Source organism: Typopeltis vanoorti, chromosome 24 (genome assembly GCF_054136105.1).
Source record: "Typopeltis vanoorti isolate ZY-2024b chromosome 24, IOZ_Tvanoo_1.0, whole genome shotgun sequence".
Lineage (NCBI taxonomy): Eukaryota > Metazoa > Arthropoda > Arachnida > Uropygi > Thelyphonidae > Typopeltis > Typopeltis vanoorti.
Genome location: NC_143572.1, coordinates 3,459,904 through 3,478,371, shown reverse-complemented (window position 1 = coordinate 3,478,371; position 18,468 = coordinate 3,459,904). Strand labels below are relative to the sequence as shown.

Below are 18,468 nucleotides of genomic sequence, written 5' to 3'. Positions count from 1 at the left end.
CAGAAACATTCATAAACAATATGAAAATTGAACATACAACAGAATACAAATATTTCGACACCTACTTCACTGCAGATGGAAAGCAAGATAAAGAAATAAAAATGAGAACAGCCATAACTAAAAGATGCCTTTTGGAAAAATAACGATCTGCTCAGAAGTTCTGTGAGTATCGAGACAAAGAAAAGAATGATAAGAACATTAATGAGACCAGTTTTCACATATGAAAGTGAGACCTGGATATTCAAGAAGAGAGTAAGAAAACAGATAATGGCCTTTGAAATGTGGTGCTATAGGAGAGCTCTGAAAATGTCATGGACAGAACATGCGAGAAATATAGATGTCCTACAGAGAAAATGAGAACACAGAGATCTTTATTACAGGAAATGATCCAGAGAAAGATGAGATTGGCAGAATATGTACTGAGAGGTTCAGCAGGAATGAGGGTACTAACAGTTTTAGAAGGAAAAATGAAATAAAGATTAAGAGGCAAAAAATGAAGGGCATGGCTTGAAGATATAAGATCATGGACAGGATCACATGGCTATGCAGAAACAAAAAGGAAAGCCACCAACAGAGAGAACTGAAAGGACATGATGCTGCACCCTCTCACTGAGGAAGCTACATGAAGAAGAAGAAGAATGTGTAATCTGTTTTCTGAGAATTGGAAGACGTTGATTGTGGTTTGTTTTCTCTGGATTTATTACTTTGAGTACCAACGTATCAGCACTTGAAAAAAAAAAAGGATGTCAAACTGAAGTTCACATACTATTTTATTGATATCATAAAATTTTATACACATTGAAATCTGTGACATGTTACAGCTTACTTCGCAAACAACAAACGAAAACTTTGCTTTGCTGAGCGACTCTTGCATCCATCCTGTAAGACGGATTCAAATTAATAACAATAGCGTCTGCATAAATCAGGTCCTTGCCGACGAATAATATCTTCTACGTCTCTTACTGTCAGACCCTGTAAATACAACATATTTCATTAATAGTTAATGAGAATGGTGATATACACTGCTTGGAAAGAAGTCAATGGACCCCATAGTGTCGGGAACAAACAGCCATAGCACCCAACTTAAGATGTAGAACCTCCTTCTGCTGCGATGCCTGTAGCAATCTTACAGGGCATACTTTTACAAGCGTACGATAGCTGTCAATAGGAATTTTGGACCATTCTTCCTGTAGGCATGTGATGAGGTCCTGGACAGTTGTGAGGTAGACATCCCTTGACCTCGCTCGACGCTCCAGTTCATCCCACAGTCTATGGTGACGTTCATGTCCACAAACCATGCAGTTAGAGCAGCAGCCTTATGACACGGTGCACTGTCTTGCTGAAGGGGACAATAGTGTCAGTTCTGTAGAAACGCCACAAAGTGGAAGCATTGCATTATCCAGAATGTTCGGATACCTCTCGGAGTTCAATGTTCGTGGTACCATAAAGAGAGATCAGAGGCCAAAACAGGAAAAACAGGACCATGCCATCACACTGCCACTTCCAAATTTCATTCTTGGGGTTACGTACTCTGGTAAGAAACGTTCATCGGGCATCTGCCACAGCCACACCTGTCCATCTCGGTAGAGGGTGTATCTTGATTCGTCGCTCTATAACATGACTTTTCGAGCTTCCATGTCCCGCTGTACACGCTCTTTGCCAGCACTGAAGACGACACTGCATGTTGGAAAGTGACACACGCGCGCGCGCGCGCATGTGTGTGCAGATTCTCGTTTTCCAGTCTATATGCGGAATTCGACCTGTGGGACTACGAATGGCAGTTTGTACATATGTATTATCTTTTGTAGCACCCACAGTTACGTTCTGTGAGTGTGGTGGGTTGTCCGCTGCGGGTAGCACTTGCAGTTGACTCAGTATGGTATCAGTGGGGGTATCACATTTCATCTTAACATGGCATCGCTGATTGTTGACCTGGGATAGCCCAATTTGTCAACAGTTTGTCGAACAGATTGGCCTGCAACATGCGTCCTATCACAACGTCTCTTTCTAACTTCGTCAGTTCCCTTCTCGCAGCCGTTTCACTCGGACACAGTTGCACTGACTTGGGAGCATCATATCGCTCCAATTTATACCCACTGCAAACATTTGAATCGTTATATGGCACGATGCACCTTGCCCATTGTGGGTGTCCGTTGACTTTTTTTTTTCAAGCATTTTATAGGTTAATCGAGCTAAGCGACTGTGAAATTTGAACTGATTAGGGTGATCTGTCATAGTGATGAAATGTATTGATTTTAGTCATACTTTTTAATTGTTCATGCTCATATTAACTTCTTCAATGCAGCGATAAAAAAATAGAAGTTAAATTTGGAGTTTCAGAATTTGTTTTCAATAATATCCGAAAATAAATACACCCGCGCGCGCACGCACACACTTTTAAATGCGTTTCGAATCATTTAGCGCGTTGTCCATTCTAGCATAAAAGCGATTTTAATGAAATTCGGTATTTGGAATGTTTCCTAAAGCTGGCGAGTAATTCTCGTAAGTAAATAGTAAACAGAATTGACAAGGCAACAAAATTTATTTTATAAGTTAACTGAAACCATTTTAGAAACTGATTAGAAGAACTAGTATTCTTATTAAACTTTATTTAATAATTTGAATAAAAATCAAACTTACCGAATCGCCTTTTGGACCTTGCAGTCCAGGAATTCCTGGAACCCCGCGGACTCCTGTAAAATCAATAAACACTTATTGCAGTAACATATATCATGTCTTTAAATCATGATAATTTACATGATATTTACTGCAATTTCATAATAATAAATCATCTGTGAAGCTTAGTATATGATGATTGTCTAATGTCCAGAATCCTAAACAGTTTCATTATTGGATAATAACCAACAGATGGCAGCTCGAAGATAGATGAATTGAGATATATGTTTTCCATTATTGCCTACAAGGATTACAGTAGTAAGATGCCATATTGTGAGCATGTTGATTACACTTCAATTCAGTTGGGGTCAGTCGTTGCAGAGGCGTAGGAATACCGGCATAGAACAGTTGCCAAGAAAGCCGATGTCGGAAGGGCACAGTGGCAGGATATTTTACCAGTTATTCAAACCGCCACGTTATAAAATATGCTTAGCTACGAATTTGGCAAGGGCGCTAAAAGTCTGCCTTTGCCAGTGAGTTGTTGTTGAAAACACGAACAGCAATAAAAACCCGATGATAATGTTGTCACATAAAGAATGCTTTATGGTCTCCTATTTATTGATGAGAACTGGAATTTTTCATTAACTGAAATGTAATCGAATCACTCGCTATCCAATTGAATCACTCGCTATCGTATAAGGATAGCGAGTGATTCGATTACATTTCAGTTAATGAAAAATTCCAGTTCTCGTCAATAAATAGGAGACCATAGCGACCATAGGAGACCTAGCATAGGAGCGATTTGCCCAAGCTCTCTTCCACTAACTTCATGGGATAATTGCAAATATATGAATCTGCAAGTTCCATTACCTTTAACAAACAGCTCCTTTTTTTAAAACAAAAAATTCACGTGATATTTTGAAAAGATAAAGGATGTTTTGCATCATTCTCATCTGACAGACGTACATAGTATGCTAAAGCCTACAATATGCTTCGTGAAAGACTGCATTATGAACACAGCAACATTTGGGGCAAGCACAAGAGATGTGTTTCACATTAATTGTACAACTGTTAATCCAGAATTTTTACCTCATCACATTTCACCCATTTTAATTTACGTCAGTGTCCTAAACAGGCTGATCCTTTAATTGGAGAAAAGGAAATGATAGCAACCTAGTCACCTTCAATGCTTCCAAAATACAATTTGGTCTTCTTTCTAGCAAATCAGATCCTAGTTCTTCTCTCCTTACCTCTGATAATGCTCAGCGTAACAGTCAAAACTAGATTTGCTCTTCTCAGCCTGATACTTACCATTAGCCTTTTCTGATATCAACACACCACACTTCTAAAACATTCCTTGGCTGCGAAAAACGTTGCATTCTTTTTCACTCAAGACATTACTTTTCATGTGGCCAGCTACTAACTCCTCTGTACAAATTTCAAATTCGGTCGATCTTGGAATTTTGCTCTCAGATTTTTGGATAGTGCATCAAAAAGATTCGTCCTTGATTGATGACTTCCTCTCTGACAGAAGATCAGATTTCTATTCCAGAAAGGCATCAGAACAATCCTGAATAATCAAGATACTAATAACTCTATTAGCCCTAATAGCGTTCCTTCAATTGCGCTAACCACTTGTTTTCTAGATTTAAAATCGATTTTCCATTGCGTATGTAATGCTTCATGCTATCTGGCATTTCAGTAGCATGGAAGTGAAGTGATCTTTTATCCAACCTGTTTCTGAATATGGAGATAAAAATCAATCATCAATCAATACAATAACAATTCGCCTTCGCAGAATAGCCTTGAATATTACATCTTTAAGTTGAATAACAATAATGTGATCGCATTTGAAACTAAATACTTACCTTGAGTTCCCACTTTTTCACAGTCACAAGCTGAAGGGGGTCCAGGAGGAGGTAAGGGTCCAACTCCAATGTTCCTTGAACGATGATGATAGGGATTAAAATATGGATCCACTATTCCACCTGTAGGTGGAGGTAGTAATGGATAATGCGTTGGATACGGATCTTCTCTTCTGTGTTCTCTTTCCCATGGAGGAGTTGTAAGCCTTCCTGGAAGCGGTTCAGGAGCCACTGTATTTTGAGATTCTGATCTGAGATCATCTGGATGTTGTGCCCTTCCAATGCTTTCCGGTTCTGAATCAAATGGACGTTGTTCCTCACTTTCATCTGGATTAGAATCATAAATATTTTGCCGGTAACGTGGTAGTGGCGTTGCAGCGGCTCGTGGAGTATGACGATCATAGCGATCCTGTCCCCGTGGGTAAGTAGTAGGGGAAATCTGTGACCTCCGATGGCTTCCTCTTTCTCCATCCTGATGTGAAGGCGGTGTGACACCAACTTCATGTCCTGATACTACTCGGTCTCCATAATCCACATGTTGTGCACTCTCTTCAGAATGGAGGTTCGTGGATATATTTTGTCTGAGAGAACCGGAATAATGACTTTCAGGGTAAGAACATCCTGCAAAAAAAAAAAAAAAAATAAATAAAATAATAATAAATAAATAAATTAATTAATTAAATCCTTCTTAAATAATTAACCAATCGTACACCTTAAAAGAAAACATATGAGTATACTCAATTATCGGGATTTCAGTTATCATTATGTACAGGTCATAAGGAGGATTCAGACGCACTTTTCATGAAATATTTTATGTTGAGATTAGTAAACATTTTTCGTTCACTAAATAATTATCAAAACGTATAAAGATAATTGCTCTTTCCAATTATTTAATTTGATGATAAGATATATAATCTGTCACTCTTAGAAGAGGATTCTAATTGTATCAGAGGCCTCTGACACTTTTCATAGTGTCTGCGTATTCGATAATTTGGAACTTTGAAGTGTTCCACAAAAACGTAATCTGATGAGCGAATCGTTAGTGTCTTGTACTATAAAACGTGTTTTATTAGATTACGAAAATAATTTTAAGAAAAAATACACATATAAAATCATTTAAAAAAATCTTCCTGCTGTATCTGTAATGCACGGGCAGAAAATTAGATGCCCTACCTCAGTATAATGAAAGACTTTCATGTGTCTTCCGAATTGTGCCTGCACGGATTCTAATAATATCTGAAAAGGATCTGAAAGTAATTTTAACTCCACTTTATATTAATAATATGTCAAGTTATTTCAGTGGTTAGGAAAGTGGGCTTGGAGTGCTTTTCTCTACTTGTTCGAATGCATCTCATATCCGTATAGGAACGCAGTATGTCATTCTACCCCACGTATTATAAAAGAGGCTCATCGACCTTTGTTTGGTGGGCTGACATAAAAATTACAAATGCTGGCAATAAGAAGAGGAGTCCACACCATAGTTTTCTGTAAAGCTTCTCATTTAATATCTTATTTTTTTCATGGATAATTCAATATTAACACTTTTATACCCTTGCGAATAGTAGTATTTAGAAATTTGTGGAAGATACTTCAAAAGGTATGGTCTTTCACAGGGCGATGAACTTTGCATAAATCCTAAATTTGCATACATTTCAAACATGAACACCTTCTTAAAAAGGCGCTAAGGCTTTTTTTTCATAAGGTTGTTTTTTCTCGTTTAATTTTACAGCTCGGTAGGATACATAGGTAGGATTCCGTTGTAAAATATGGTTATGTCTTGATCAAAAATTTCCGTTGATATATATACAAAGTATTGGATGATATTCAAATTATATGTTCATATGGAACTTCGTTCATCCGTGTTGTAATCAACTGCATCATGAAATAACCTCAAAGTAGAAACAGAAAAATCTTCTGTTTTTCCTTCTGTTAAGCAAGACTGCAATGATATGGTAGTACCACAGTCTACAAAAAATCCTAAAAATAGGGAAATAACTTCACGTCACTTCAGCCACTTCCATCGCCACTACCCCCATCCCGATAAAACAAAACTTTCAGGACTTTCAAATCTAATGCAACTTATTTCAAGATGAGAAGAAGAAGAATTAGACCACCTGTTCTAGCAAGCGGCATTCAACGCAGCTGGAATGCATTGCAGAGAATACAGACATAGAATACAGAATTTTCAGATATGGTGGTAGAAAGAGGCAACTGCATCACCACACATAACACCGCACACATCGGGAATATTTCAACATGTTGCAACTATTTTCGGACAATATACGATGAATGTGATCTAAAAAAGATGGAATTACAATTGCGATTTTCAGAAGAGAAAAACATAGACAATAAGTTACTTTTTTTTTTCTTAGTTACTTGAGTAGTATCATAAAAAATTCTGTGACGTGAGATCACATGATGAGAAACTTCGGCACGATTACTGTATTCAGCAGAACTTTTTCCAGAGGGACAAAACTGATTTCTCATTTTGTCCCCCCCCCCTACCCCCGCGAACTCGGCATATTTCGGGAATAGTGTACTCAACTGCATTCGCCCAGCAAGTGGCAGGCAGTATACTGAACTGCCGCAGTGGTGAAAAAGTGAACACCAGCCATCCCGATTATTTAAAGGATACGGACTGAAAGAATAGTGCTACTCTTTTAGTCTAGTCCATTTCTCTTTCGTCATTTTCAGTTTATCTTCATACAGAACAATTTTAAAATGTACTGTGATTAGGCTTAAATACCGAGTGTAAGCAGAGTTGCCTTTTCGTAGAGTTATTTATATAATAGCGGCTATCGATAACGAACTTGCAAGTGTTTCTTAGAAATTATGTTTCCCCATACGCGAATGAACTTTAGATTTTGGCTGTTGATACACTTCCATATATGGAAGATTAAAGATGCGATAGGTCATCGCTGAATCTTTCTGTGGATAAGTACTTGTTTTGCTTAAGGGAGAGAGAGAGAGAGAGAGAGAGAGAGAGAGAGAGAGAGTGATTGAATGATATTGAATGATAGTGATTGAATTCAATAAAACTGCGTTGCATTTGAACTAGAAATTAATTAAAGAAGCTTGATTTCAGTGGCAAGCTAATGTTAATTTCATTATTTAATAACAACCATATATTTGATTATGCAAATGCAGTGGTATAATGCATTAGTTAAAATTGTGATTCTCCGGATCTCCTAGTCCGACCTAATTTCACAAATGACAAATTAAAAAAAAAACGAAAAAGTAATATTACGAAAACATATAAATTAAATTAACAATATTTAGTATAAAAATCTAAAATTAAAGCAATATAATTTTTATTATATTATTAATTTTTGTGCGTGTAAATTAAAAATAAAAATGAATGAATACTTAAATATCAATTTTACTATTCTTATAAATTACTACAATAATGTTCATGGAAAAGCTGCGCTACTCTGAAAACGAATATAATTGTATGATTGGGTATTACGTTATTTAGAGATCACATAAAGACACAGGCAAGAAAGTTCATCATATCTGCATATTTCGGTGAGCCCAATCTTTCAGATAGGTGTTATTGAAATTTGGCAGGATATATCCTGACTAAAACTGATTACAAAGACATAAGGTGAATACGATGTAAATTTAATTCGAAATTGTATTCTTTGAATTTTAATAAAATATTAGTATCAGAACTCTTGCTGAAACTCATTCCAAAGCATAGTTACATTGAACAATTAATTCAATAGATCATATCAAATTTATATAAAACGCCATCTACAGTCATGTGCATGTCCATGAGAAAATATTTATTTATTATTTAACTAATGAGTAAAAATTACTGATTGGTTAAATTCGAGAAAGTCAGAAAAATTGACATGTATAAATACATATCAGTCAATAAATGAGTAAATAAATCGATAAATACAAAATAAAACAATAAACAAATAAATTATAATTTCGGGAAGTATGGTTATTGGAAACCTTCTTGAAAGTATATAGTTTTATCCTCTGTCCCCAGAGCATAAATCTAAATTCACAAAATGAGTTCCGCTATCCGGTATTTTGGAGTATTTGATAAGAAAATTTCACAGTATGACATGGACATTATGTTGCACCCACTATGACCGATGTTTTTTGGCCATTCTCCAAATCAAGCATGCGACAGACCCAGAAAAGTAACTGAATTTTCTCGTCGGTTAGTGATAGATTATGCTTTGCAGCGTTATACGTTACACCAGTGGTTCTCAACCGGTGTTCCACGGAACACTGGTGTTCCGCGGAAGGTGAATAGGTGTTCCGCGAGAAGTTCTGGAATTTGTCATTTTTCAATTAATTTGTCAGCACAAATTAATTTAATGATGGTTTAATCGATGTCAATTAATTATTAATCAAGAATTAATGATCAATTATTGATTAATAATAAAAATAACCAGCTAAATTGCCAATTAATTATTAATTTATACATTACAAAATGACCAACGTGTTCCGCGAATTTCAGGATTTGTGAAGTGTTCTGTAGTCGAAAGTTTGAGAAACACTGCGTTATACGGTTGTGCTGTGCAGTTTCTAACATATTGTTAGAAGTGTTTACGTCATTATTCTGAGCATGCGAATCCATGGCTTCGTCGTTCTCAAAAAAAAAAAAAAAAAGAAAAAAAAGAAAAAAAAGAAAGAAAAAGAAAAGAAAAGAAAAAGGAGATGATGTAACCAGATCTTATCCCCAACTTTCTTCTCTTTGCTGTATTGTTTCTTTTGATCTTATTACTTTCCATTTTTTTATTTTCGAAATATTACCAACAGCTGATTTAAGTTGTTCAATTCCTTTAATTCGAAGTGGCACTCGCATAGTACGTTTTTTATCTGCATTCTCGATCCGACTTCTGACTAGCTTTGGCTTCGCAGATGGAAGCAGTTTGTATGGATACTTTTCATTGTACAGTACCGCGTTATGCGTAAAATCTTTAATAGATTTTACCATATAAATTTTTTATACATCTCCTGTCATTTCTTATATTACAATATTTTATTCACTACTCTGCTTTGGTGTTTTACATCCTACCTTTGAATGTTGCAATGTTCAGGTCATTATCATTATTGCAATTACATTTCCCTATTCACATATCCTCTCTCTGTCTATCTGTCTTTTTCTCTAGGTGAGAAGAATTTTTATAGATGCGTGTGGATGCTCTTCAGCGAGGAAATATATATTTCCCCTCTTGCAGAAAAACTGATGCGTATAATGTCATTGTCACCTCTCATTTCATCCTTTTTGGCATTCCCATTACCATTGACAAATTTGATGTTCTGGCTCCACTAAGCTCTTAATAAATCATTTTCTTTTTCTTCTTCTTCTCATCTTATTTTACCATTGAGAAGTGCGTATTGATTGTTGTTATGTCTGAGCTTATATCTAAGATGCGTGTTGCACCATCTGTTACTATTTTGCTTTCGAAATCTGTCACAGCTTTTTTTCTCTGATTCGCTCACGGTAAACTCTGTCCTGTCCCATTTCTTAGATCTGTTTTCATTTCAACTGTAAATACAGCAATTCAGTCATCAATTATTCATCTTTCCATTTCAGACATTCTCATTTCTACGTTTCATTTTAATCAAGTTTTGTACGGTTCTTAGTTTATTCGTTAGATTTTACAGCTTCCGCACGTTTGACTATGTTCTGCGCTCTGTGAATGTTACCAAATTTCGTTTTAAAAATGCATATCGAAGCAGAGTGAGCATATACTAATGTAGATCTTATAAAATATTCTGAGATCTACAGGAATGCGATCACATTCAGTGAAGTAACGAAGGATGAGAAGCAGTTATTCACGCACTCCGTCTGAGCAGTTTAAATACCAAACGCATGGTTACTTTATTTAAATATGATGATCTCTTGACTTTTATATATGCCATCTGTTAATGTGAAAAGATTTGTTGAAACCGTCAAACCTTAAAAAATAAATTTTGGTGATATAATTAATTATTTCGTGCTAAGAAGACCTCTAGCCTTTTTTAATTTTCAAAATTTCGTGTTATGTTATTTCCAGTGTTAAAACCTCGAGTGAAATTACTTCGGTTTCATCCGGGCAACATTTGATATTAGAACTATCAAGTAGTTCTAATATCAAAAGATAGTGATCTTCTAAAAGTATTCTACTAAATTACATATTGATGAATAGGTCATTGTGTAGGTCATTTAGGACATCATAAGAGTTCACAAACCTGATCATCCACAGCAAGCCGGACTAACGAGACTAAAACGTCATATACGGCGCTCACCAATGGAAACCACAAGATCCTAAATTAACAACGGATGCGGAAGCTTACCGAGGAAAAACTTTAGTGTTTTTTAAAAATTTATGTCCTTATGTTTTCTAACTTAGAAATAAATTATTTTCCATTGAAGATGAGTTAATTGGCCTCATACGGAAGTGGAATGATGTTTGATTTTATCAGAAAATAGGTTTTTCATCCTTCAGACAAATTGGCTATGAGAATACCCGCGATTTACAGACAAAATATATTCAGTTGATCAACCATTTTATCGTAATTAAGGTTAGGAAAGACTAGGACACTTGGTCGGTCACGGCCCATCATGACTGTCCATGGATCTTCATGACGTCATGGTTGTCATTATTGTGCAAATGAATGTCATAAAGGTAAACCACCAAGTTCAAGATCGTACGTCCTACTGGAAAACTAGTGTCTCCACTCATAGTAAATGATGGCTCCAGTAGTGCATAAAGAATTGATACCTACTGGAGCCACCATTTGCTTTGAGCATTACACTGGAACGCTGCAAAAATTAAACCAAAGGATATGATAGGAGGGTCCAACCAAAATGCAGCAACGTTTCTTACAACAGAACCGCGTGAATTTTACACCATTATATCTGCAGAGGTCATCACTGCATTAGTTTGATTGTCTTGAGCCACCCATCATGCAGGACACAGCACATTCGGGAACATTTGAGAATGACATAATTCTGTGTTCGGATGATGAAGTCGAGAGAGAGAGAAAGAGAGAGAGAGAGAGAGAGAGAGAGAGAGAGGCGAATAAGTGCTCCATGAACTAGACGTTTAATTTATAATGATTACGGATCCATAAACTACGCGAAACTACCTGAGCATCATAAAAGTGCATACACAGAGGAAGTAAGCTGCGTCAAGGATTATGTTGAGAATTAAGCTGTGTCAATTAGAAGAAATCAAAGCAAACATTCATTTTAATTATTTACTACTCTCCCAAAGAACAGGAGTTTCTTTTAGAATGGCTAAGTATTTCTAACTAATGACTATAAAGCTTTCACAGTCGTTCAAGTTCCCATCGTTGAACTAACTGAATTCTTCAAAAATACTCATATAGATAATAGAAAAGAAGATTTACTTTGCAGTTCCATTTGATTTCTTGGATATAGACCTTGGACCCATTTAGACCGCCATTCACCTGGAAACTATTGGCAGATTCACAGAGAATTGAATTCATGGCGATGGAGAAATTTTTCCCACTAACCTGGAAGCTCATCAACATTACACAATGTACAATATTTAAATCAGCTGCATGAGGATACCGAAGCTAAAAAATCAATGGATCCTTCACAAATTCCTAGCAACATAAGCTATTGGAAGAATGGTTCTCTTCTTAATATTAATTACATAAAATAAGTCATTCCAAAAATATAGTCACAAATAATAAAAGTAAAATATTAACAGAAGAATATATTAAATAATGCTAAATGCGTCGTTTGTGAGGAAGAAACTGGGTCCATAATAAAGGCAGAATTCTTTAAATGCAATTTTCGATGATTGAATCTTAGTCGATGTTCACTTTCTTGATAATCTGACCAAATGATTCGCAAATAAAACAATAACAATAAGATGAAGAGTACAGAGCAGCTTACTTATCTTATTACTTGGAATCATATGAAAACACGAGTAGAATCAAATATTATACTCAGCATAGTTCACTCTTAATTCGTAAAAGTAGTGATGGGCGATAAAAGTCATCACCAAGGAGCTACAAAACTGAACTCTGCAGCAGAATGAACAGCAGTAACTGACCTCGAAGTATTGACATTGCATAGAATGTCAATGAACATTATAATCACTATAATCACTATAATTATAATCACTATAATAAGTGATTATGAACTATTATTACAGACTGAAAAGGTGAAATATAATGGATTTTTCTGTCTAAAAGATTTAAAACATCCTTACCTCTTTCTTTTCCTAGAAATGTAAAGTAAGCCTGAAGTAGTTCACCTTCCATCTTCTTCAGTCTGTTCCATAACTGGTAGAAATCTGTGAAAATCACATTATTCGAATTCAGTTTGGCTATCGTTTCTTCGTTTATATATTTTAGCCTTTTTTCACACTTCTATATAAATTTTACGAGGATATTCGGTATATATAAATAATAAATAACATCAGTTGTTATTCCGTTTTTATTTAGGTACCGATAAGAATTTGAACCAACGAAGTTAACGTAAAAATGCCGTAGTCAGTGTTTTGGGTAGTCTCCTCCCTTAACTTTTGTATTTTATTTTTAGTTTCTATCAAGCCTTTCGTTATTGTGGCGCATGCGTATAAGCATCAACTATGCAAGCTGCTGTGTTTTTAAATTTATCGTGAAGCGTTTAATGTTTTCCAACGTAATTATTTTAATGATAGACCAAATGCGTTTTGATATGTGAAGGCAAATGAGCTTTGGAAAATGCGTCAGTAACGAAATGCATTTCATTTTGTCTGTTACTACGTTTGCCACCTAGATACGTAGTATGACATTACGATTCACCTTCTCGTTGATAGTTTAATATTTACTTAAATCGAACCACTTTTAATTCCAGAATTAATTAAGATGATTCGCACTGATAAAAATTATTATTTTTTACTTTTTTTTTTGGTGTCGAATGGAATTTAATGAAATGTTGTGCTTCAGATTTCAGCTAAAATTCATTCAATTATTTCAGTTTTCTTTAAATCGAATTGTTTTTAGTGGCAAAATGATATTATATTAAAAAGGAAACCCCAGATTAAATTCTTATGATAATAAATGACAGATAAATGAATCGGATTATTTCCATACTTTTTGAAATTAAAACTCTTTATTAGCCTTTTTTAGGACAGTTTTAACTTGGTTTAAATCTAAAAAACATCAATATTAAAATTTACTTTTCCTAATTAATAATCATATCTTGCTTGCCGATCCACTTGGCCGACTGGTAACATGCCACCCCCTCAACAACAAGCAGTGGATTCGAATCCCACCATGGGCATGGATATTTCGTTAATCTTTAGGTGGAGAGATGAATTTCATCTCGATCTGCGATCAGCTCCCCTGCTTATTGAACTCTTTTGAAGAGATTTTTAAGTATCTTGAAAATTTTCCATGTTTGATTCTTCGAGCAGTGTTTCGGGAATTATGTCAAGAGATGTCAATTATGTCAAACACTTACCCTAACCACCATACCAATGTACTATAGGTTTCCAATATTTTGTGCATCGGAATTATTAGGGGCGGCTCGTGCATAGGCACTGCGGAACTGCAGCACCTCCAATTTTTCTCAGTATATAAATATAGTTATTAATTTATTTATATTTGCTTGTAATATTTAATTGCATCATGAACAATCCTATACAATTCCCTTATTTTGTATAAAAAATAATAAAAATCCATCTTGTAGCACTTAGGAGGGTGAAGGAAGCTAGCAGCACTGTCTTTACCGCAGTGTCATATTGCTATGCGCGCAAGCATATGCACGTCATCATGGTGAGATGCGAGCTATTAGCGTAATGCGGCACTGTCAGTCGCGCAGTTCCACTGTTGTTTATATGCAGTTTGTGCCAGTAGTAGTGTTCGTAGTGCTTATTGTGTTTACTGCGTCTCTTTAAATATTTGGACATTACAATTACAGGATTTAATTGTAAATCCATTCCTTTAATTTCAATTAAAGGAATGGATTACACTGTAATCCATTCCTTTAATGGAAATATGCGTATACACTCTACATATTCATTGTATATTTCGAAAGTTGCAGCACCCCGACGATTTCAAGCCACGAGACCCCACTGGGAATTATATAAAAGAAGATCACTTGAATCCATGCTTGGTTCAACGCACTGTTCACCTGAACTTCATTGCGTAGGATAGGTATTCGTCCGTGCTTCACCGCCAGCGATATATCATCTTCATTAACTTCAATGGTTAGGCTGGTGTTCGAAGACTGTAAGTCGAAACCTTTAAAATTTGGACAATACTAAGTCACCACAATGAATTAGTCCATCAATAGCCGTAGATCTTTCCTGGATGGAGTAGACCATGGACATTTTTATATTTTCTTAGTACAATGTCATAAATTAATTACCATCCTGTTACCACGGATTAAAAGCATGGCTTCAAATTCCTACAATATGAAAAGACCCTGCTAAAATAGCATTAATATTATAAAGTGTATTGAAAAAGTATACTAAATATGCAAGGAAGAATCCAAGGACACAGTTAAGGTTACCAACGATTGCTGTACATAAGATCGTTGCGCATAAGAGTACTTTGAAATAGGCTTAGCTTCCACATCTCAATTATCCAGGTATGTACCAGATTCTTTACTCTTGTGGGTTACCTTATTTCGGACAAACAGGAAGATCTGCTTTTATTCGGCTAGAAGAACACAAGTCTTATATTCAATACCTTGAACCTAAACAGTCTGGTCTTGCGGAACATGCCATCAACACTAGACATAGAGTTCATTGGAACAAGACAAGAGTTCTTCACAAAAGTCGGTTTCTCATGGAACGGATTTATAAAGAAGCATGGGAAACTTTACTTCACTCTCCTAACTTAAACAGATCCGATAGTCTTTGTTTATCCCCTTTGTAGGAAGTACTTTTTAAATCAACTAATCTTTCCTAACTTTTTAATTGTGTATATATATATATATATATATATATATATATATATATATATATATATATATATATATATTGTTTAATTATTTATTTATTTATTTATTTTTATTTTATGTAATTTTTTAATAAGTTAGATAATTTAATGACCTTTTTTTAGTTATCTTGCATTAGTTACTTAGGTGGTGCCTTTTGGAATTGTCAGTTATTGTTCAACCTTAGATGCCTGTGATACTCAGGCTAAAATTAAACTAATAAATATTTTACGTGAGTTAATTCCGGTATTGTAATTTATTTAGACGTAATACACTGGCCTCAGGGAAGCTTCACTCGCAATTCCAAACAACTTAACAAAGCTCATCGTTTCATCTCAAGCTAGGGCTTTCAAATGCAACTTATAGGGACGTCTAGCCTGTTTGTCTACAGCGTTTTTTTTTTCTTGAACTGGAATAATTATTAAACTGATACTAACAACGATATAGTTAAGTTAATTTGGATGTTTAACTGAACTTCCTTTTGGTTCAGAATAGATCGTCGATTTGCCACTTTACACGAAGTCCAGTTATGCGAAAGAGACTGGTTAGGATGTGCACAATCCATAATTACTAATTTAATGTACTGTATAAGAATAACTTCGTAGTAAAACTAGGATAGAAAAATGAACTACGTATAAGTATGTTTGTATTATGAAATTCGTGTAAAGAGATCACTGAAATTGTTTTAATACACCATAGCGAAAGTTAATTTTTAAGATAAATTATCAATAAAACTTGAATATCAAATGTTTGACTCAGATCATTTTCCTCCCCAGTGGCATGTCGCTGTTTTGTGTACGTAAAACGTTAGGCGAATAGATGCACACCCAATAATTAGTTATTACTTTTCTCCACTTTGACAATCATAGAATATGGCGTACTCTGACCTCCCTTGTTAAAATGTAATGCGCAGTTAAGATGCGTTGTTAATGTATCAGAATTACTTCAATGTATAAACTACTCTGGAATAATTAGAGAATTATTACAAAATAGCAGTCTTATGAACAATGCAGTAGCTACATTTCGAAGTACATAATTCTTTTTGCATTATGGTAATTTACTGGTTGTGGGAATGCAAATTCGTCCATCGCGGCTAATTCTAATTTTTCGTACCGCACTTTTCATTCACTTTGAATCTAACAGCGGCAGAAATGATTTCTTAAATACCAATTCCATTTGCCATTAATTAATAAGTATACAGGCAATTAGTAATTACATAATAATTCGCAGTTTACATAATGCTCATCTAATTATCTAAATTGATAGGAATTATTAACTGTTTATTACTTGCTATGCAAAATTAACTCATTTCCCATTCATTTGCTTAACCGATGAGGCAAGCTAGAAATTACCGGGAAAATGATTAAATTTTTAATTATCGGTAAAGAGTTCAGTTTATAATGCTACAAAGTTTGTTGTCTCCTTGGAAACACTTCTACTAAGAGAATAAGGATATAAAGATTTTTTTGTTGTTTTAAATTGATGTAATCCTCACAGCAGATGCAGCATAGACTAAGGAGAAAAGTATAACGTGGTGAATATATGGGCGGAAGTTAAAGTATTGGAAAATCCGATTACAGTGATCTCAATATTGTCATTCAGGCTTTTTAACTTCCGAAAAAAAGTTAAAAGAGAATTCTGAGGACTGTATGAGGTTGCCCAATTCTTAATATTCGAAGGAGGAAGTGTAGACTCCTTTCATGGAATAGCTTGTTTACTAATTTACGTGAAATTTCAGTGTTAGGATAGTCAAAAGAATTTTTTAAAAAATAAATTGGAAACATGTGATACTGGTATGGGAATATATGATAGGGCATTTATGTCGATTTATTCAATTCGGAAATCTGTGCTCTGTGCGTATAATTTTACGTCATATAAAAATTTAGATTAATCACAGTTAATCATAAAAATCACAGACTATAAGACATAAAAATAAATCAAACGGATGAAATACTCACCAGGCACATTATTGATCATCCCCTGTGGATGAGGTTGACTAGTTCTCTTTTGTCTGTTCAATAAAACATGTTTCAGTAATGATGGTTCTGCAGATGCGTTCGCAATATCTGCTATCAACAGCAGAACACAGCTTAGAACAATTTGGGTCTTAAGGAAGCGGTTCATCTTTACCTACAGTCTACAATATGATGTATTCGCACTCTCCTGAAGAGTAGCATGCAACGAGACTTAAGTGTATTGCCTTATCAGATCATGACAACACATTCACGTCAACACGTTATACCCAACTCGGCCATGATGTTTAAGATTACCTAATGTACTTGGATCACTTATGTATAAACGTATGGCCTTCGATCTGGTTTGTTATTCTACACTTTTTGTATTACATTTCTGAGAAAGGCTGAATAAATGAAAGAAGTTCGATGGTTCAAAATTAGTATTTTCTGTTTTTCATTTATCAGCGTTTATAACTTTAAAATTGGTATAAAACACGAAACTGCAATATAAATATATTTTATCTGGTCTTTCTATTGTATTTCTTCTCAAGGTAAAGAGCTATAGATAGTCAATACGAGCATTATAATTATATTAACCTCGTGTCTTTTTAATTTAGTTATCTGCTACATCTGAGCTTCGACACGATAATTGCATTCTAGTGTGTGTGTGTGAGAGAGAGAGAGCGAGTTTCTCTCACTTAGTTTATGTGACCTAATTCATAACTCAGCTCTTGATTAGTTTTAGCTTACACAGCTGCGATATTCAGACGTATTACGAGAGCTGATCACATATATATATATTTAATAATATTAAAACGTTCTTAATATTTAATGGGAAAGCGCTTACGATCAAAAACTTATAAAAAGAGGTAATACAATTGAAATTTATGTGAATAACACGAGTAGAAGCGAGATCACTCTTGGTATCATTGAGAGGTAATGGAGATGCCGACAATATCCTTATTTAAGGGTCGTATGTGCTATCAGGATTCGTTTAACATAAAGTAAGGTTAGAGATTCATTGATTATTAATCAATAAGCATTTCAGAAAGCAACTTCTGCTTTTTCAAATGTTCTTTCCCTGTAGACTGGTGGTTTCAGATTTCTTAGACTTTCT

General features: G+C 35.0%; 1 protein-coding gene across 1 annotated transcript; it reads right to left on the bottom strand.

Annotated features, from left to right (window-relative positions):
• Window positions 1–752: 752 nt before the first annotated feature.
• LOC150092891 (uncharacterized) lies at window positions 753–17,578 on the bottom strand. Its single transcript, XM_090413917.1, has 5 exons — window positions 17,355–17,578; window positions 12,677–12,760; window positions 4,485–5,102; window positions 2,641–2,693; window positions 753–972 (listed from the first exon to the last, which is right to left on the bottom strand). Exons 1-5 carry the CDS (start codon window positions 17,518–17,520, stop codon window positions 898–900), a joined length of 996 nt encoding a protein of 331 aa, XP_090270043.1. The 5' UTR covers window positions 17,521–17,578; the 3' UTR covers window positions 753–897.
• Window positions 17,579–18,468: the final 890 nt, after the last annotated feature.

What these genes read in the sequence shown, in the direction of transcription:
- LOC150092891 (XM_090413917.1), bottom strand. Translation starts at nt 17,520, where the DNA reads ATGAACCGCTTCCTTAAGACCCAAATTGTTCTAAGCTGTGTTCTGCTG. An exon ending in ATTTCTAGGAAAAGAAAGAG is followed by an intron (nt 5,103 to 12,676) that starts GTAAGGATGTTT and finishes TTTTTTTTGCAG; the next exon opens with GATGTTCTTACCCTGAAAGT. An exon ending in TGAAAAAGTGGGAACTCAAG is followed by an intron (nt 2,694 to 4,484) that starts GTAAGTATTTAG and finishes TTGATTTTACAG; the next exon opens with GAGTCCGCGGGGTTCCAGGA.